Source organism: Rattus norvegicus, chromosome 2, assembly GCF_036323735.1.
Source record: "Rattus norvegicus strain BN/NHsdMcwi chromosome 2, GRCr8, whole genome shotgun sequence".
Lineage (NCBI taxonomy): Eukaryota > Metazoa > Chordata > Mammalia > Rodentia > Muridae > Rattus > Rattus norvegicus.
The window spans coordinates 8189754-8210983 of NC_086020.1; the positions used below are offsets into that span (position 1 = coordinate 8189754).

The 21230-nt window shown below is 37.3% G+C and overlaps 1 protein-coding gene across 16 annotated transcripts in view; it reads left to right on the plus strand.

The window, feature by feature from the left end:
* Mctp1 (multiple C2 and transmembrane domain containing 1) overlaps window positions 1-21230 on the plus strand; it is a 694629-nt gene that overhangs the window by 390786 nt on the left and 282613 nt on the right. For 7 of the 16 annotated variants that reach the window (XM_039102152.2, XM_039102154.2, XM_063281693.1 and 4 more), the window contains 2 exons: window positions 156-203; window positions 2635-2673. The exons of 2 other annotated variants lie outside the window; for them this stretch is intronic. In XM_039102152.2, coding sequence (XP_038958080.1) covers window positions 156-203; window positions 2635-2673 — 87 coding nt within the window. The remainder of the gene's footprint in view (window positions 1-155; window positions 204-2634; window positions 2674-21230) is intronic. 7 more of the 16 variants (XM_063281695.1, XM_063281696.1, NM_001376934.1 and 4 more) reach the window with 1 other exon arrangement.

Below are 21230 nucleotides of genomic sequence, written 5' to 3' on the forward strand. Positions count from 1 at the left end.
TGGCATCATGTGGCTGTACTGCATGGCACAACTGTTATTTCTGTTTTGACTGCATGTCCTAGCTTGAATCTGAAAAAGTATGTAATGTATACATGTGTGTCCCGTGGTATTTTCGTTTGACAGTGTGTTTGAGTTTTTTCTGGCTCTTTTCCTAGCAGAGTTCAATACACAGCTTTCTTCATTGGAGAATTTGTGACATAAAAGTGAGTTAATTTGTGTTACACACTCTCTTAGATAACTTAGTTCTGCAGATTGCTTGGATAAGGTTGAAAATTGGGAAGTCTCCAGAAACATATGAATTAATACTATGTGGCCTTATACAAGTTAAAAGCAAATTTTATATTTTGGTTTAATTTTGATATGTCTTATACCTTTTATACAATGTTTAAAGACATATCTGTTACAAAGTGTTAAATGTGTATGTTTTACAAGATGTGTATGTTTTATAAGATGTGTAAACTATCTGTTCTGTGCTTTTTTGTATGTATATCAGCAGGATAATCTACTAAAATCATAACAACAAAAGGAAGTTAAAAATGATACTTAAGTCTTTTAAAAGCAATTGCTTCTACAATGCTGTCATTGGCTGTATTCTTATGCCACTTATCCTTATGGTGGCTTCAAGTAAGGTTGAGTTGCTAATAAAGACCCAGAAATGGTGCTATGGTACTGGCCTTCTCAAACCCTAACTCATATGATTCTCAGCTGAAGTTACAATCATGGAACAAAATTTAAGCTGTATATTTCTAGAACGTACTGATCTTTTATCTTTAACATTGCCCAAATAACCTTCTTTAACAGTTTGTAAAGATGACAATGGCAGTAGTTATTCTATTAAGTTCATTTGGCTTCTTTTTTTTTTAACTTTTCTATGAATTACTGTAATTGAGGTTTCTTTTTTAACCCAAATCTACCATCTTAATGTTTCCATCCCCTTGATAGCCTAGCACTTTTTTCAGAATGGATTTTATATGATCCTTAGATAGTCGATGATGCTGAAAAATGACCACTAGTGAAGGCACTTTAAATTTTTCTCTTTATTTTAATTGATTGGTTTTGACTCAAATATTGTCTCCAAAAATTGCCGTGTTCAAATGCATTGAAACTCTATTTTCTGACAAAGTTGAACCTTTGTTATTGGACTCTTGATTGGAGAGCTCTTATGGGTATACCTAACCACTAAAGAATTTTGTTGCAGATGACCTTTGATGATATGAAGATGGTGATTATGTTATTATTATTAGCGATCATCAGGTGCTGGTAATAATCACACATCTACCTATAATAACAAGTGTCTATTTGGTGTGTATAATGTCTGTCTCTCTAACCCAGTAGTTGAATGTGTTGCTTCAAAATGAATTGTACCTTAACACTTAGAAAATATTAACTTTCTTGTAGTATTGATAACAGTATTTTGCTGTTTCCTGATCTACTTGAAAACCAGGGAGTGGGATTTTTATAACATTTGGAAATCTGTTACTCTTTAATGTTTTGGTCAATGGACTTTATGAAGACAAAAATAAAAGAAATATAGCAAGGTCTTTGGGAATGTTTTGATTCTTCTATTTCCTTTTCTAAAGTTGCTACATAATTCCATTCCCTCCTTCTATTCCCTCCCCATTAGGTGAAAGATAGTGTGGTCTTACGTGAAAATACTTTCTACCCTCTATTTGTATGAGGCATGAATACTTTCTAGAATGGATCCTTCTCATAAGGAGTTCTGATAAAAGTGATGCGGCTCTTGACATTGATGCAGTTCCCTAGCACAGACAGAGCAAGCTTTCTCCTAAGTATTCCCCAGTTTCCTTGTCATCTGTCTTAAAAACTACCATAAGACATGGTAGGACAAAGAGGAGTGTTTACATCTAGGTACTTAAGGGAAATGCTTAATAGTAAATAGAAGAAATTATTTAAATTTGAGGGAGGCTTTATGCTTTACTTTGTGCAAAAGCAAGAGACCAATGATCTTAAGCATTCACAACAACTCTCCAGAGGTTAAGTAAAGCATTTATCCAGACTGACCTCTCACTGTGACTTAAACAGAATATTATAGAGGATGCACTTTAGTAAAAACAGAACAAAACAAAAAAGAGTTAACTAGCCTTTTTTTCTGTGTTAGAAACATTGTAGACAACAATACAGTTAATAATTAACTAAATGCATAAGTGTTTCTAAAATGTGGCTAAATCTAAAATGTGACCAAGGTGACAGCTTTGGGTGTAGGTTGAAGAAAAAAATGTTTTATACCCAATTAAGTAAAGTGTATCCTTAACCCTCACCTCCAAATAGAACAACTCAATTTGTATTTCTAATTCAGAATTTACTAATCCCAATTCCAAGTCATCCATTATATTAAAAATACTGTCTCAATTCTTCATACAAAGAATAATGCAAGTGAACTCTTACCAGAAAGTCTACTTGAATGTTAAAGTTTTCTCTCTCTCTCTCACACACACACACACATGTGCATGCGTGCATGTGTGCGTGTGTACGTGCGTGCCCGTGTGTGTGTGTGTCTATGTGAATAAAGCAGTTATTAAAAGGACCAATTAATGTTACACTTCCCCTCAAAAACAATGGCTGCCCTATTCAGCCTATTCAGAAAGATAATGAAGTGCTTTATTTCATTTACAGACAATGCTAATGAGGAAGAGTTGGAAAAGATCCAGTAAGGTAATTCTTAGCATGTGATCTTCAGCTTTCCTTGTTGAGAAGACTCTTAGCTGCTTTTCCAAATTCCTCTCATCCCCTTCCAAGCTGCACCACAAAGTTTCATCATTGCCAGTTGCTCTTTTTTTCCTCCCCATAATATTTAATCAAATCATGCGACGCTTTCTAAGTCAGTAGGAACCTCACTGGTCCAGAGCACCCAGACCATTCTCCTGCTGCTCCCAATCACTCTCCAGCCTCATTCGCAGCATCCAATCACTACTATGTGCACAACAGGGTCTACAAAATCACTCTGCTCTCGAATGGAAGTGATGAATTGGAGCAGGGACAACTCCAGAGGGGGCATGAAATATCCTGTTTTGTTTTGTTTCATAGAAAATTGAGTATGGGCTTTCTAAATTCACAAGTCCTTGTGTCATGGCACCTTGAGGACAGTTCTCCCTACAGTACCTCATCTCACTTCCAGAACAAGAAACATGGAGGCTCTAGGAATGTCCTAAGCTTTCCATCTTAAGATATGTAAGGCACACATAGTACCTTTTAGTACCTTTGGTGAAGACACCACTCTTGAACATAATTATCAAGATGAAACTGAACTTTTACATAACTGTGCTTTGAAACAAATCAGATTTCCTTGATAAAATGACATTTATTCAAATTTCTACTTAAAAGAACAATATTGCTTTTAATAGTTCTGATTTTTTTAGACCCTGGAACATTGGCAATCTTTCTCCTTCCATTCTGATCAAATCATGCTATTATTTAAGTTGTTATTCAATTTCATCATTTTCCTTTTCTTTGGGAATTAAGAAAATATATATAATAAATATTGATTTATGTTTGCTATGGTGTCTTAATCTGTTTTATAAAGTACTTCTTACATGTCGTTAGCTACTTTCCAGTTCTTACTCTGCTGAAAACCAAGAGATAATTCACCAAAAGGCCATCACTCGAAAGGCACACACCGGACAAAGTTGCTGAATATTTTTGGGAATTCACTGTGGTCTTATTTAGCAAAATAAAACTTCAAATACTTTTAAAGCTTTGTTGTATTGTTTGTCTTTGTAACTGTGATTTTAGAATTAATAGTATATTAAAAGCATGTTGATTTAAAAATATACATAAGACTTTCCTCATCGTGTGTTTCTATGATGATATATTTGTGTAAAAACCTGCTAACTCACAAATAGTTAGCAGAATTACCTCTTTCAAATGAGTTTAACTAGGACTGGATATTATATCGTGTAATAATTAGTATGAATAATCTATTTTATTAAAATATGAGAGAGAGTATAGAGGTATTGGTTTTGACTGTGTACATTGGTAGGCACCTGAGCTCTCAGCACTTCAGAAGATGAAGGAAGAAAATAAAAGGTCAGCTTGGGCTTGAGAGGAAGATCCATTCTAACATATATTCAGATAGATAGATAGATAGATAGATAGATAGATAGATAGATAGATAATTTCTTTAAAATAACATAATTTCTTTAAAATAACCTTAATGATAAAGTACAAATAAATCCACATAACTTTCTTGAATCTATAAAAACTAAATGAATAATAAATATGTTATTTACATTATTTTATTCTTAAAACTTTAGCGCTTTATAATTAATTATTAATTTAAATTTTGCCACTATAGATGCAAAACGCCTGTGTCTCATTCAGCATTCTTTTGAATACTTGACAGGTTATATTTTGTACAATGGTTAATATTAGACTAAGGGATTTTTTTAATTTGTTACATTTTTACAGAAATTTAAAATGCAAACTGAGTTAAAATCAGTTCACTCATTTTGTTTTTTTATACGAGAATATAATGAATGCTTGATAATTCATTCAAATTTTTACTATGCCCTAAAACAGTTTTCATATTCACCAGATACAGTGTTGTATTTTAAAAGTACATGAAAAACTTCACATTTCTAATTATTACTTACTTCACTGATCTTCACACATCCCCAAATTGATACTGTTACTGAATCCTTTCCTCCAGGCAGCTACTTCTAGAACTAAGGGATAAGTGTGCAGGGTAGGTGGGTTTAGGATATGTTGCTGCTTTACTGAAATATATTCTCCTTCTAACTCTTCACCTTAAAATATGTGTCTTGGTAGGGATAATTCTCCTTTTGTTTTTAAAAAGAATATGCTTGAGCTATACTTAAATATCTAGAGTCTCAGTTACCTGGATGAAATCTCCTTTCATCCTCAGACTGGTCTATAGTATAAAGCTTGTCTTTGAGCACCAAGGGTGCAAAAGTATCTGTCAAACCTTCCCAGTAAAGATTTGCACATAGCCAGATGTTGTTATCTGTGGTTTGGAGCTTCTCTGTCTTATCTTGGTTTCTTTCAGAAATAATCTAAATACAGATGCAGACAGCAGACAGAGTACTAAGCTGATTAGCCTTTTGTCATGCAAACATCTCCCTTGTTTACAAGGTGAAATAGCTCATAGAATTTCCCATCATCTAAATATTTGCTGGTCATTTCAATATCTTCATCGTATGTGATGAGGTTTTAGTTCATGTTTGACTAACACAGGTCTGCTGTTACTAAATTCTTTCATGGAATTTTTATGCTGTTCACATTTTGTGAGACAGTATTTACTTGAACCATGTTCCTGAGGATAGGGGCATCATACATGTTATTCAAGACAAACTTCTCTATCATTGCAAGTACAGCTGTTATCACATTATAACCGGCAGGGAAAATGCACCTACATGAACATATGCAGAGCAAGATGGAGAAATATGGGCTAGATTCTAATTGTATGCAAATCAGTAAATAATAAATCCCACAATACCTCCTTTTCTAGGTGTAGTAACATCCACCAATACATTCATTATGTCAACCAACTCCATTTTCCATCAGGCCCAGTTAGAATTCTCTCTCACACTTATCTGGAATAGAAGTGGTATTTTAAGAAAAAAAGAAAATCAATGTTTTCCTAAACTTAGACATCTAGGTCAAAGAGCTGCATTTATGTGACAAAATACATTTTGGCAGAGAAATTGTAAAGCTTTGAGTTGCTTCAATACTTTATTCTTTAGAAGACACCTAAAATTATAAAATAATTTATTTAAGGTTAAATTACCGGTCAAGAAAACTCCATGAGGGCTGGAGATTTAGCTCAGTGGTAGAGCGCTTACCTAGGAAGCGCAAGGCCCTGGGTTCGGTCCCAAGCTCCGAAAAAAAGAACCAAAAAAAAAAAGAAAACTCCATGAGCTCAGAATATATATATATATATATATCTTATAATATATATATTATAAAGCTTGTCTTTATATGTGTGTATATATATATATATATGACCAAAAAATGGAAATGAAATAGTGAAATAATTGTCTCTCAGAAGAAGCTTGAAGTTTATTTAGTGCTCCATGTACCTATGTTCTAACCCAGAAGAGTTTATAGTTTATCTGTGGTTAGGATGAATAGTTATAATAATAAGTAAGGGACTGCTAAGCATGTTTGTGAATGAGGTAGAATCATTGTATCAATCCAGGCTCTAATGCATAGTGAGAACTAATCTTTCTAAAAAACATACATCTTATCAATAAATTACTTCAATTATCTAAAAACATATTATGGCAGGGACCTCACCACCAGCTGAAATGCTAATGACAGTTGATGACTTGTGAGGGAGATTCACTTTTCTTTGTATATGTGTCTTCTTATACGTTTCCCACACCCCAGTGAGTGGCCACACCCTTGCTCATATGGAGTTTTTAAGTAATTAGAGTTTTAAAGCTATAAAGGAAAACAAACAAACAGAATAAACAAGACAATTAGATGGGAGGGACATGTGTAGAGGGTTCTGGGGGCAACTGGAGGTAGGAAAAGGGTGGGAGTGGGTAATGATTAAAATACATTGCTACATGTGTGAAATTTTCAAAGAACAAAATATTATTTAAAAGAAAAGAAAATGCTAGTAAAATCATATAAAAATGTACATGTCAAAATCTTTTTTTTTTAAATGGGATTTTTTTATTTGCGTTTCAAATGTTATTCCCTTTCCCAGTTTCCGTCCATCCCCCATCCCATCCATCTCCCATTTTTCTATAAGGGTGTTCCCTGTCCCCTCCCACCTCCCCTCCCCACCTCCCCACCTTGACACTCCCGTACATTAGTGGGTCCAGCCTTGGCAGGACCAGGGGCTTCTCCCCCGATTGGTGCCCAACAAGGGCATACTCTGCTACATAAGCAGCTGGAGCCCTGGGTCTATCAGTGTAGTTTTTGGGTAGTGCTTTAGGCCCTGTTAGCTCTGGTAGATTGGTATTGTAGTTCTTATCGGGTTGCAAGCCCTTTCAGCTCCTTCAATCCTTTCTGTAATTCCTCTAATGGGTACCTCCATTCTCAGTTCAATGGTTACTCCTGGCACTCATCTCTGGATTTGTCATGCTCTGGCCGAGCCTCTCAGGAGACAGCTATATCAGGCTCCTGTCAGCATGAACATCTTTGTTTCATCAATATTGTCTAGTTTTGGTGGCTGTATATACATGGGCTAGATCCCCAGGTGGATAACCTCTGAATGGTCATTCTTTAGTCTCTGCACAAAACTTTGTCTCCATATCCTTTCCTATGAATATTTTTGTTCCCCCTTTTAAGAAGGACTGAAGCATCTGCACTTTGGTTGTCCTATTTCTTGAGCATCATGTGGTCTGTGGATTGTATCCTGGGTAATTTGAGCTTTTGAGCTAATATCCACTTCTCAGTAAGTGCATACAATGTGTGGTTTTTTGTTTTTTGGGTTTTTTTTTTTTTTTTTGCTTTGTTTTGTTTTTGTTTTTGTGATTGGGTTACCTCACTCAGGAAAATAATTTCTAGTTCTATCCATTTGCCTATGAATTTCATGAAATTATTGTTTTTGATAGCTGAGTAGTACTCTATTGTGTAGATGAACCACATTTTCTGTATCCATTCCTCTGTTGAAGGGCATCTTTCCAACTTCGGGCTATTATAAATAAGGCTGCTATGAACATAGTGAAGCATGCGTCTTTGTTATATGTTAGACAAACATTTGGGTATATGCCCAGGAGTGGTATATCTGGCTCCTCAGGTAGTAAAATGTCCAATTTTCTGAGCAACGTCCAGACTGATTTCCAGAGTGTTCATGCCACTTTCCAATCCCACCAGCAATGGAGGAGTGTTTCTCTTTCTCCACATCCTTGCCAGCATTTGCTGTCACCTGAGTTTTTGATCTTAGCCATTCTCACTGGCATGAGGTGAAATCTCAGGGTTGTTTTGATTTGCATTTCCCTTATGACTAAGGATGTTGAACATTTCTTTAGGCACTTCTCAGCCATTGGATATTCCTCAGCTGAGAATTCTTTGTTTAGTTCTGTACCCCATTTTTAATAGGGTTATTTCGTGATATGGAATCTAACTTCTTGAGTTCTTTGTATATATTGGATATCAGATGTAGAATTGGTAAAGACCTTTTCCCAATTTGTTGGTTGCCATTTTGTTCTAATGACAGTGTCCTTTGCCTTAGAGAAGGTTTGCAGTTTTATGAAGTCCCCTTCTTGATCTTAGAGCATAAATCCATTGGTGTTTTGTTCAAGAAATGTTCCCAGTGCCCATGTGTTTGAGGCTCTTCTGAACTTTTTCTTCTATTAGTTTGAATGTATCTGGTTTTATGTGGAGATCTTTGATCCACTTGGACAGAAGCTTTGTACAGGGTGATAAAAATGGGTTGATTGATTTGCATTCTTTTATATGCTGGCCTCCAGTTCAACCAGCACCATTTGTTGAAAATGCTACATTTTTTGCACTGGATGGTTTTAGCTACTTTGTTAATGATCAAGTGACCATAGGTCTATGGGTTCATTTCTGGGCCTTCAAGTATATTCCATTGATCTACCTGCCTGTCTCTGTACCAATACCATGAAGTATTTTTTTTTAATCAGGATTGCTCTGTAATACAGCTTGAGCTGTATTATCAGGGATGGTGATTCCCCCAGAAGTTCTTTTATTTTTGAGGATAGCTTTCGCTATCCTGGATTTTTTGTTATTCAAAATTAATTTGCATATTGGTCTTTCTAACTCTATGAAAAACTGAGTTGGAATTTTGATGGGGATTGCATTGAATCTGTAGATTGCTTTTGGCAAGATGGACATTTTTACTATATTAATCCTGCCAATCCATGAGCATGGGAGATCTTTCCATCTTCTGAGGTCTTCTTCAATTTCTTTCTTCAGAGGCTTGAAGTTCTTATTGTAGAGATCTTTTATTTGCTTGGTTAAAGTCACTCTGAGGTACTTTATATTATTTGGGACTATTATGAAGGGTGTCGTTTCCCTAATTTCCTTCTCGGCTTGTTTCTCTTTTGTGTAGAGGAAGGCAACTGATTTATTTGAGTTAATTTTATACCCAGCCACTTTGCTGAAGTTGTTTATCAGGCTTAGTCATTTTCTTGTGGAATGTTAGGGGTCACTTAATTATATTATATCATCTGGAAATAGTGATATTTTGACTTCTTCCTTTCCAATTTGTATCATTTTGACCTTCTTTTGTTGTCTGATTGCTCTGGCTAGGACTGAAAGTACTATATTGAATAAGTAAGGAGAGACTGGGCAGCCTTCTCTAGTCCCTGATTTTAGTGGGGTTGCTTCAAGTTTTTCTCCATTTATTTTGATGTTGGATAGTGGTTTTCTGTATATTGCTTTTACTATGTTTAGGTGTGGGCCTTGAATTCCAGATCTTTCCAGAACTTTTAACATGAAGAGGTGTTGAATTTTGTCAAATGCTTTTTTTTGGCATCCTAATGAGATGATGATGTGGTTTTATTTTCTTTGAGTTTCTTTATATAGTGGATTACTTTGATGGATTTCTGTATATTGAACCATCCCAGAACACCTGGGATGAAGCCTACTTGATCATGATGGATAATCGTTTTGATGTGTTCTTGGATTTCCTTTGTGAGAATGTTATTGAATATTTTTGCATTGATATTTATGAGGAAAATCGATCTGAAGTTCACTTTCTTTGTTGGGTCTTTGTGTGATTTAGGTATAAGCATAATTGTGGCTTCATAGAAGGAACTGGGTAATGTTCCTTCCGTTTCTATTTTGTGGAATAATTTGGACAGTATTGGTATGAGGTCTTCTATGAAGGTATGATAGAATACTGTACTAAACCCATCTGGTCCTGGGCTTTTTTGTTTGGGAGACTTATAATTTAACTGCTTCTATTTCTTTAGAAGTTATGGGACTGTCAATGGTTTAATCTGAACCTGATTTAAATTTGGTACTGGGTATCTGTCTAGAAAATTGTCCATTTCATCCAGATTCCCAAGTTTTGTTGACTATAGGCTTTTGTATTAGGATCTGTTGATTTTTTTAATTTCCTCAGATTCTGTTGTTATGTCTCCCATTTTGTTTTTGATTTTGTGAACTTGGATACACTCTCTGTGCCCTCTGGTTAGTTAGCTAAGGATTTATCTATCTTGTTGATTTTTCCAAACAACCAGCTCCTGGTTATGTTTGTTTTTTGTACACTGCTTTTTTGTTTCTACTTGGTTGATTTCAACCATGAGTTTGATTATTTCCTGTGTTCTACTCCTCTTGGGTGTATTTTGTTCTGTTTGTTCTAGAGTCTTTAGGTATGCTGTCAACCTGGTAATGCATGATCTCTCTTTTCTTTTTGAGGTACTCAGAGATTTGAGTTTTCCTCTTAGTACTGCTTTCATTGTGTGCCATAAGTTTGGGTATGTTGTGCCTTCGTTTTCACTAAATTCTAAAAAGTCCTTAATTTCTTTCTTTATTTGATCCTTGACCAAGTTATCATTGAGTAGAGTTTTTTTCAACTTCCACGCATATGTGGGTTTTCTGTTGTTATTGTTGTTATTGAAGACTAGCCTTAGTCTGTGGTGATTTGATAGGATGCAAGGGATTGTTTCAATCTTCTTGTATCTGTTGAGGCCTGTTTTGTGACTGATTATATGGTCAATTTTGGAGAAGAGACCATGACGTGCTGAAGAGAAGGTATAGCCTTTTGTTTTAGGATGAAATATTCTATGAATATTAAACCCATTTGGTTCATAACTGCTGCTAGTTTCTTTATGTCTCTGTTTAGTTTTTCTTTCATGACCTGTTCATTGATAAGAATAGGGTGTTGAAATCTCCCACTATTATTGTATGAGGTGCAATGTGTGCTTTGAGCTTTACTAAGGTTTCTTTTGTAAATGTAGGTGCCCTTGCATTTGGAGCATAGATATTTAGGATTGAGAGTTCATCGTGGTGGATTTTTTCCTTTGATGAATGTGAAGTATCCTTCCTTATCTTTTTTGATAACTTTTTATTAAAAGTCGATTTTATTCGATTTTAGAATAACTCCTCCAGCTTGTTTCTTTGGACCATTTGCATGGAAAATTGTTTTCTAGCCTTTTACTTGCAGTAGTGTCTGTCTTTGTCACTAAGGTGTGTTTCCTGTATGCAGCAAAATGTGAGTCCACCTTATATATCCAATCTGATAGTCTATGTCTTTTTATTGGGCAATTGAGCCCATTGATGTTAAGAGATACTAAGGAATAGTGATTGTTGTTTCCTGTTATTTTTGTTGTTAGAGGTGGAATTATGTTTGTGTGGCTCTCTTCTTTTGGTTTTGTTGCAAGGAGATTACATTCTTGCTTTTTCTACAGTATAGTTTCCCTCTTTTTGTTGGAGTTTTCCATCTATTATCCTTTGTAGGGATGGATTTGTGGAATGACATTATATAAATTTGATTTTGTCATAGAATATCTTGGTTTCTCCATCTATGTTAATTGAGAGTTTTTCTGGATATAGTAGCATGGACTGGCATTTGTGTTCTCTTAGGGTCTGTATGACATCTGCCCACTATCTTCTGGCTTTCATAGTCTCTGGTGAGAAGTCTCGTATAATTCTGATAGGTCAGCTATTATATGATACTTGACCTTTTCCCCTTAATGCTTTTAATATTCTCTCTTTGTTTTGTGCATTTGGTGTTTTGACTATTGTATTATTAGAAGAGTTTCTTTTCTGGTCCAAGCTACTTGGAGTTCTGTAGGCTTCTTGTATGTTTATGGGCATCTCTTTCTTTAGGTTAGGGAAGTTTTTTTCTATAATTTTGTTGAAGATATTTACTGGCCCTTTAAGTTGGGAGTCTTCCCTTTTTTCTATATCTATTATCCTTAGATGTGATCTTCTCATTGTGTCCTGGATTTCCTAGATGTTTTGAGTTAGGAGCTTTTTGGGTTTTACATTATCTTTGCCAGTTGTGTCAATGTTTTCTATGGTATCTTCTGCCCCTGACATTCTATCTTCTATCTCTGGTATTCTGTTGGTAATGCTATGACTCCTGATCTCTTTCCTAGGTTTTCTATCTCCAGGGTTGTCTCCCTTTGTGATTTCTTTATTGTTTCTATTACCATTTTTAGATCCTGGATGGTTTTCTTCAATTCCTCCACCTGTTTGGTTGTGTTTTCCTGTAATTCTTTAAGGGATTTTTGTGTTTTCTTTTTAAGGGCTTCTACTTGTTTATGTGTTGTTTAACTTATTTACCTTGTTTCTTTAAGGGAGTTACTTATGTTCTACTTTAAGTCCTCTATCATCATCATGAGATGTGATGTTAAATCCAAATCTTGCTTTTCCAATGTTTTTAGATATCTAGTATTTGCTTTGGTGGAAGAACTGGGCTCTCATGATTCCCAGTAGCCTTGGTTTCTCTTGTTTAGGTTCCTATACTTGCCTCTCACCATCAGGATGTCTCTGGTGTTAGCTTGTCTTGCTGTCTTTGAAAGGGGCTCTTCCCTTCTGTACACCTGTGTGTTAGCACTCCTGTAGACCTGTTTTCTTTCATCCTCTCTTAGTCAGGGTTTCTATTCCTGTACAAACATCATGACCAAGAAGCAAGTTGTGGAGGAAAGAGTTTATTCAGCTTAAACTTCCCCATTGCTGTATCACCAAAAGATGTCAGGACTGGCACTGAAGCAGGTCATGAAGCAGGAGCTGATGCAGAGGCCATGAAAGGATGTTTCTTACTGGCTTGCTTTCCCTGGCTTGCTCAGCTTGCTTTCTTATAGAACCCAAGACCACCAGCCCAGGGACGGTACCACCCACAATGGGCTGGGTCCTCCCACCTTGACCACTAGTTGAGAAAATGCCTTACAACTGGGTCTTATGGAGGCATTTCCATAACTGAGACTCCTTTTCTATGATAACTCCAGCTTCTGTCAAGTTGACACAGAAAACTAGCTAGTACACACCCCATCTTAGAACAGAGAGCTGCTCTTAGCTTTGTGTGTCCTGAATCCTCCAGGTGGTTGGCTTGGAAAAGAAGATTTGGTCTTGCCTCTGCTGTCAGGTGTGTCCCCGCTTCCAGAGACTTACTGGCTTCCAGCTCTGGCTGTGCTCAAACAAAGACTGGAAGGTCCTGCCCATGACTGCTCCTGTAGTCCTGTGCCTAGAGGTCACAGAAGGCCCAGAGGGCACTAGGCTGGTTCCTCTTGGGTCAGAATATGGGCAGGAGTAGTTGTCTCCTCTGAGTTCTCAGGTTTGTCCACACTTTTAAAAGTCCAGCACTCTCCCCCATGGGATTTGGGTACAGAGAGCTGTAGAACCAGTTCAGCTCTGGGTATAGGCAGAAAACAGCACATGTCAAAATCTTTTTTTTTTTTAATTTTTTTTTCTTTATTAACTTGAGTATTTCTTACTTACATTTCAATTGTTATTCCCTTTCCCAGTTTCTGGGCCAACATCCCCCTAACCCCTCCCATTCCCCTTCTATATTCCCCTCCGATCCTCCCCCCATTACCACCCTCCCCCCGACAATCACATTCACTGGGAGTTCAGTCTTAGCAGTACCAAGGGATCCCCCTTTCACTGGTGCTCTTACTAGGCTATTCATTGCTACCTATGAGGTTGGAGCCCAGGGTCAGTCCATGTATAGTCTTTGGGTAGTGGCTTAGTCCCTTGAAGCACTGTTTGGCATTGTTGTTCATATGGGGTCTCGAGCCCCTTCAAGCTCTTCCAGTCCTTTCTCTGATTCCTTCAACAGGAGTCCCGTTCTCAGTTCAGTGGTTTCCTGCTGGCATTTGCCTATGTATTTGCTGTATTCTGGCTGTGTCTCTCAGGAGAAATCTACATCCGGTAACTGTCGGCCTGCACTTCTTTGCTTCATCCATCTTGTCTAATTGGGTGGCTGTATATGTATGGGCCACATGTGGGGCAGGCTCTGAATGGGTGTTCCTTCTGCCTCTGTTTTAATCTTTGCCTCCCTATTCCCTGCCAATGGTATTCTTGTTCCCCTTTTAAAGAAGGAGTGAAGCATTCACATTTTGATCATCCATCTTAAGTTTCATGTGATCTGTGCATGTAGGGTAATTCAAGCATTTGGGCTAATAGCCACTTATCAATGAGTGCATACCATGTGTGTTTTTCTGTAACTGGGTTACCTCACTCAAGATGATATTTTCCAGTTCCATCCATTTGCCTATGAATTTCATAAAGTCATTGTTTTTGATAGCTAAGTAATATTCCATTGTATAGATGTAGCACATTTTCTGTATCCATTCCTCTGTTGAAGGACATCTGGGTTCTTTCCAGCTTCTGGCTATTATAAATAAGGCTGCTATGAACATAGTGGAGCATGTGTCTTTGTTATATGTTGTGGCATCTTTTGGGTATGTTCCCAAGAGAGGTATAGCTAGGTCCTCAGGTAGTTCAATGTCCAATTTTCTGAGGAACCTCCAGACTGATTTCCAGAATGGTTGTACCAGTCTGCAATCCCACCAACAATGGAGGAGTGTTCCTCTTTCTCCACATCCTCGCCAGCATTTGCTGTCACCTGAGTTTTTGATCTTAGCCATTCTCACTGGTGTGAGGTGAAATCTCAGGGTTGTTTTGATTTGCATTTCCCTTATGACTAAAGATGTTGAACATTTCTTTAGGGGTTTCTCAGCCATTCATAATTCCTCAGCTATGAATTCTTTGTTTAGCTCTGAACCCCATTTTTAATAGGGTTATTTGTCTCCCTGCGGTCTAACTCCTTGAGTTCTTTGTATATTTTGGATATAAGCCCTCTATCAGTTGTAGGATTGGTAAACATCTTTTCCCAATCTGTTGCTTGCCGTTTGTCCTAACCACACTGTCCTTTGCCTTACAGAAGCTTTGTAGTTTTATGAGATCCCATTTGTCGATTCTTGATCTTAGAGCATAAGCCATTAATGTTTAGTTCAGGAAATTTTCTCCACTGCCCATGTGTTTGAGATGCTTCCCCACTTTTTCTTCTATTAGTTTGAGTGTATCTGGTCTAATGTGGAGGTCCTTGATCCACTTGGACTTAAGCTTTGTACAGAGTGATAAGCATGGATAGATCTGCATTCTTCTACATGTTGACCTCCAGTTGAACCAGCACCATTTGCTGAAAATGCTATCTTTTTTCCATTGGATGGTTTTGGCTTCTTTGTCAAAAATCAAGTGACTACTAGGTGTGTGGGTTCATTTCTGGGTCTTCAATTCTATTCCATTGTTCTATCTGTCTGTCTCTGTACCAATACCATGCGGTTTTTATCACTATTGCTGTGTAATACTGCTTGAGTTCAGGGATAGTGATTCCTCCAGAAGTCTTTTTTGTTGAGGATACTTTTAGCTATCCTGGGTTTTTTGTTGTTCCAGATGAATTTGCAAATTGTTCGTTCTACCTCTTTGAAGAATTGGATTGGAATTGGATTGGATTGATGGGGATTGCATTGAATCTGTAGATCGCTTTTGGTAAAATGGCCATTTTTACTATATTAATCCTGCCAATCCATGAGCATGGGAGATCTTTCCATCTTCTGAGGTCTTCTTAAATTTCTGTCTTCAGAGGCTTGACGTTCTTATTGTACAGATCTTTTACTTGCTTGGTTACAGTCACACCGAGGTACTTTATATTATTTGGGACTATTATGAAGAGTGTCGTTTCCCTAATTTCTTTCTCAGCCTGTTTCTCTTTTGTGTAGAGGAAGGCTACTAATTTATTTGAGTTAATTTTATACCCAGCCACTTTGCTGGAGTTGTTTATCAGGTTTAGTAGTTCTCTGGTGGAACTTTTGGGATCACTTAAATATACTATCTTATCATCTGCAAATAGTGATATTTTGACTTCTTCTTTTCCAATCTGTATCCCCTTGACCTCCTTTTGTTATCTGATTGCTCTGGCTATAACTTCAAGAACTATATTGAATAAGTAGGGAGAGAGTGGGCAGCCTTGTCTAGTCCCTGCTTTTAGGGGGATTGCTTCAAGTTTCTCTCCATTTAGTTTAATGTTAGCTACTGATTTCTTGTATATGGCTTTGACTATGTTTAGGTATGGGCCTTGAATTCCTATTCTATCCAGGACTTTTATCATGAAGGGGTGTAGAATTTTGTGAAATGCTTTCTCAGCATCTAATGAAATAATCATGTGGTTTTGTTCTTTCAGTTTGTTTATATAATGCATCACGTTGATGGTTTTCCATATATTAAACCATCCCTGCATGCTTGAGATAAAGCGTACTTGATAGTGGATGATTGTTTTGATGTGCTCTTGGATTCGGTTTGCCAGAATTTTATTGAATATTTTTACGTCGATATTCATAAGGGAAATTGTTCTGAAGTTCTCTTGCTTTGTTGGGTCTTTGTGTGGTTTAGGTATAAGAGTAATTGTGGCTTCATAGAAGGAATTCGGTAGTGCTCCTTCTCTTTCAATTTTGTGGAAGAGTTTGGATAGTATTGGTATGAGGTCTTCTATGAAGGTCTGATAGAATTCTGCAGTAAACCCTTCTGGACCTGGGCTCTTTTTGGTTGGGTGACCTTTAATGACTGCTTCTATTTTCTTAGGAGTTATGGGGTTTTTTAAATGGTTTATCTGTTCCTGATTTAACTTCGTTACCTGGTATCTGTCTAGGAAATTGTCCATTTCCTGCAGATTTTCAAGTTTTGTTGAATATAGGCTTTTGTAGTAGGATCTGATGATTTTTTGAATTTCCTCTGAATCTGTAGTTATGTCTCCCTTTTCATTTCTGATTTTGTTAATTTGGACACACTCTCTGTGTCCTCTCGTTAGTCTGGCTAAGGGTTTATGTATCTTGTTGATTTTCTCAGAGAACCAACTTTTGGTTCTGTTGATTCTTTCTATGGTCCTTTTTGTTTCTACTTGGTTGATTTCTGCTCTGAGTTTGATTATTTCCTGCCTTCTACTCCTCCAGGGTGTATTTGCTTCTTTTTGCTTAGAGCTTTTAGGTGTGCTGTCAAGCTGCTGACATATGCTCTCTCCTGTTTCTTTCTGCAGGCACTCAGAGCTATGAGTTTTCCTCTTAGCACAGCTTTCATTGTGTCCCATAAGTTTGGGTATGTTGTACCTTCATTTTCATTAAATTATAAGAAGTCTTTAATTTCTTTCTTTATTTCTTCCTTGACCAGGTTATCATTGAGCAGGGCATTGCTCAATTTCCATGTATATGTGGGCATTCTTCCCTTATTGTTATTGAAGACCAGCTTTAGCCCGTGGTGGTCTGATAACACGCATGGAATTATTTCTATCTTTCTGTATCTGTTGAGGCCTGTTTTATGACCGATTATATGGTCAGTTTTGGAGAAAGTACCATGAGGATCTGAGAAGAAGGTATATCCTTTTGTTTTAGGATAGAATGTTCTATAAATATCTGTTAAGTCCATTTGGTTCATGACTTCTCTTAGTCTGTCTATGTCTCTCTTTAATTTCTGTTTCTATGACGTGTCCATTGATGAGATTGGGGTGTTGAAATCTCCTACTATTATTGCATGAGGTGTAATGTGTGTTTTGAGCTTTAGTAAGGTTTCTTTTATGTATGTAGGTGCCCTTGTATTTGGAGCATAGATATTTAGGATTGAGAGTTCATCTTGGTGGATTTTTCCTTTGATGAATATTAACTGTCCTTCCTTATCTTTTTTGATGACTTTTAGTTTAAAATTGATTTTATTTGATATTAGAATGGCTACTCCAGCTTGCTTCTTCAGACCATTTGCTTAGAAGGTTGTTTTCCAACCTTTCACTCTGAGGTAGTGTCTTTCTTTGTCTCTGAGGTGTGTTTCCTGTAGGCAGCAGAATGCAGGGTCCTCATTGTGTATCCAGTTTGTTAATCTACATCTTTTTATTGGGGAGTTGAGACCATTGATGTTGAGTGATATTAAGGAATAATGATTATTGCTTCCTGTTGTATTCATATTTGGATGTGAGGTTATGTTTGTGTGCTTTTCTTCTCTTTGTTTTGTTACCAAGACGATTTGTTTCTTGCTTTTTCTAGGGTATTGCTTGCCTCCTTATGTTGGGCTTTACCATTTATTATCCTTTGTAGCACTGGATTTGTAAAAAGATATTGTGTAAATTTGGTTTTGTCATGGAATATCTTGGTTTCTCCATCTATGTTAATTTAGAGTTTTGCAGGATACAGTAACCTGGGCTGGCATTTGTGTTCTCTTAGGGTCTGTATGACTTCTGTCCAGGATCTTCTGGCTTTCATAGTCTCTGGCGAGAAGTCTGGTTTGATTCTGATAGGTCTGCCTTTATATGTTACTTGACCTTTTTTCCCTTACTGCTTTTAATATTCTTTCTTTATTTTGTGCGTTTGGTTTTTTGACTATTATGTGACAAGAGGAGTTTCTTTTCTGGTCCAATTTATTTGGAGTTCTGTAGGCTTCTTGTATGCTTATGGGCATTTCTTTGTTTACGTTAGGGAAGTTTTCTTCTATGATTTTGTTGAAGATATTTGCTGGTCGTTTGAACTGGGTGTCTTCACTCTCTTCTATACCTATTATCCTTAGGTTTGATCTTCTCATTGAGTCCTGGATTTCTTGTATGTTTTGGACCAGTAGCTTTTTCCGTTTTACATTATCTTTGACAGTTGTGTCGATGATTTCTATGGAATCTTCTGCTCCTGAGATTCTCTCTTCTAGCTCTTGTATTCTGTTGGTGATGCTTGTATCTATGGCTTCTTGTCTCTTCCTTTGGTTTTCTATATCCAGAGTTGTTTCTGTGTGTTCTTTCTTCATTGCTTCTATTTCCATTTTTAATTCCTTCAACTGTTTGACTGTGTTTTCCTGGAATTCTTTCAGGAATTTTTGTGATTCCTCTCTATAAGCTTCTACTTGTTTATTTATGTTTTCCTGCGTTTCTGTAAGGGAGTTCTTCACGTCTTTCTTGAAGTCCTCCAGCCTCATGATCAAATATGATTTTAATCTAGATCTTGCTTCTCTGGTGTGTTTGGACATTCAGTGTTTGCTTTGGAGGGTAATTGGGCTCTGATGTTGCCATGTAGTCTTGGTTTCTGTTGCTTGGGTTCCTGGGCTTGCCTCTCGCCATCAGATTATCTCTGTTGTTACTTTATTCTGCTATTTCTGACAGTGGCTAGACTGTCCTGTAGGCCTGTATGTCAGGAGTACTGTACACCTGTTTCCCTGTTTTCTTTTAGCCAGTTATGGGAACAGAGTGTTCTGATTTCGGGCGTGAGGTCTTTCCTGCCTACTGGTCTTCAGCTGTTCCTGTGGGACTATGTCCTGAATCCACCAGGCAGGTCGCTTGGAGCAGAAAAGTTGGTCTTACCTGTGGTCCCGTGACTCAAGTTGTTCGTGGGGGGCTGTTCTTGAGCTCTCCGTGAGGGCGGCAACCAGTAGGGCTTGTGCTGCCTTTTCCCAGAGCCCCCGTGCACCAGGGTCCCAGATGGCATTAGGTGTTTTCCTCTGGAGTCAGAAATGTGGGCAGAGTGTAGTCTCTTCTGGCTTCCCAGGCGTGTCTGCCCCTCTAAAGGTTTAGCTCTCCCTCCCATGGGATTTGGGTGCAGAGAACCTTTGATCTGGTCCCTTCAGGTTTCAGTGGTGTCTGGAGCGCAGGGGACCTGCAGCTCCAGTGCCCTTATCTTCTGGTTCCCAGAGGCCGTATACAGTTTCCTCTTGGGCCAAGGATGTGGGCAGGGGGGGCAGTATTGGTGGTCTCTTCCGCTTTGCCGTCTCAGGAGTGCCCACCTGTCTCGGTGATGAGCTCTCTCTCCCCTCAAAGTATCTTATGAAAGAACCAAAAACTTTGAATTTCTGATAAATTGCCAGGTAGCACTAATGTCCCTGGACCACACATTTATACATGTGCTTTATAGAGGCAGCACATTTCTGAAGTAGAGAACTCATCAGAGTTACCATGGGACATTAATATTAGGTGTAGCAGAGGACAAGTGGCCAAAATGTAGCAGGAGACATCAGTCTTAGTGTTAGGTTTCAGGATGCTTTGGCTGTGGATTTCAGCTCATCACCACCCATTTAAGGAGTTCCCTGGAACCTTGGATTTTAAGAAAGGTCAAAATGAATGACTACTCCCAGAAAGTGAGGTTACTCTGTTTTATGGAACATATTTTGTACCTGTTTGTCCTACATGCACACTGAAGAACATTCTTTATCTATACAGTATCTTAGATAACTGTTTTGAATACCAAATACAAGAAAAATAAATCCAAGAAAGGGGCCAAATACCAAAATCATACAGAAATTTCTAAAAAAAAAAAGTGTAATATAGTCTTCTCAGTGTATGGCAGTTAGGTGGGGAAACCATTTCAACTACTTCCTGTGAATAGGATCAAGTCCAGAAATTAAGCTGGTGTACCCTTTAGAGTAAAGCTATGCATGTCCATACTTTAAATATTTATAGATTATTTATAATAATGAATACAACATAAATGCTATATGTAGCTCACTGCCATACTGCATTGATAAAGTGTAATAACAAGAAAAGTTCTGCATAGGTTCAGTACAAAAGTGTTTTTTGAATATTTTCAGTCAGTCATTAATTACATGTGTAGAGGAAAACACCACAGGTTTGAAGAACCAACTGTGTCCAGGGACATTCTTTCACTATTGTTGACTGTTTAACCTAACATGTTACTCCTTTCCCCTATACTGTTATTAACTTGCTACACATCATAGTAAAACTAAGTATGTATCTATTTAGTGACTATACTGTTTATTCAAATTATGAACTTACTTGATTACATCTCTGGATTTAATTATATTTAATTTATATATAATTAATTAAATAGTAGAGTGTCTTTTATGAAATGTGCCATTTTGAACAGCAGTTATATTGAAGATGAAACAGTCTCTTAAAAATCTCTGATCAGTGTACTCTCAGGACCTTCTTGTTCTTGTTAGTCCATTACAGAAGCCCCCTTAATCCCCACAGTTGTTAACTGTTTCTTGCTAAGTTTGTTCCCCCATCTCCGTCTCTGTTCCCTGTGTTGCTTAAAAAGGAACCTTCTAGCTTCATTTCTTCATAATGATGGCATTTGGCAGCTCCTTTATGGAACCATCCTTTTTCCTCCTCATTTATTTGTGTTCTTTGAAAAAAGGGAGAAAGAACTAGGAAGGAGAATAACTGATATAGGTTTTAGATTTCCTATTATTTAGAAACAGTCTCAACATTTTTTGTGGCAATATGCAGCCAAGATTATGCCCACATCACTTTGGCTATAGGTGTGATTTCATTTCTTCTGGAGCATATATAAAGGAACACATACATCAGAACGATGTCTGTCATGGATATGCGTGCACCCATGTGA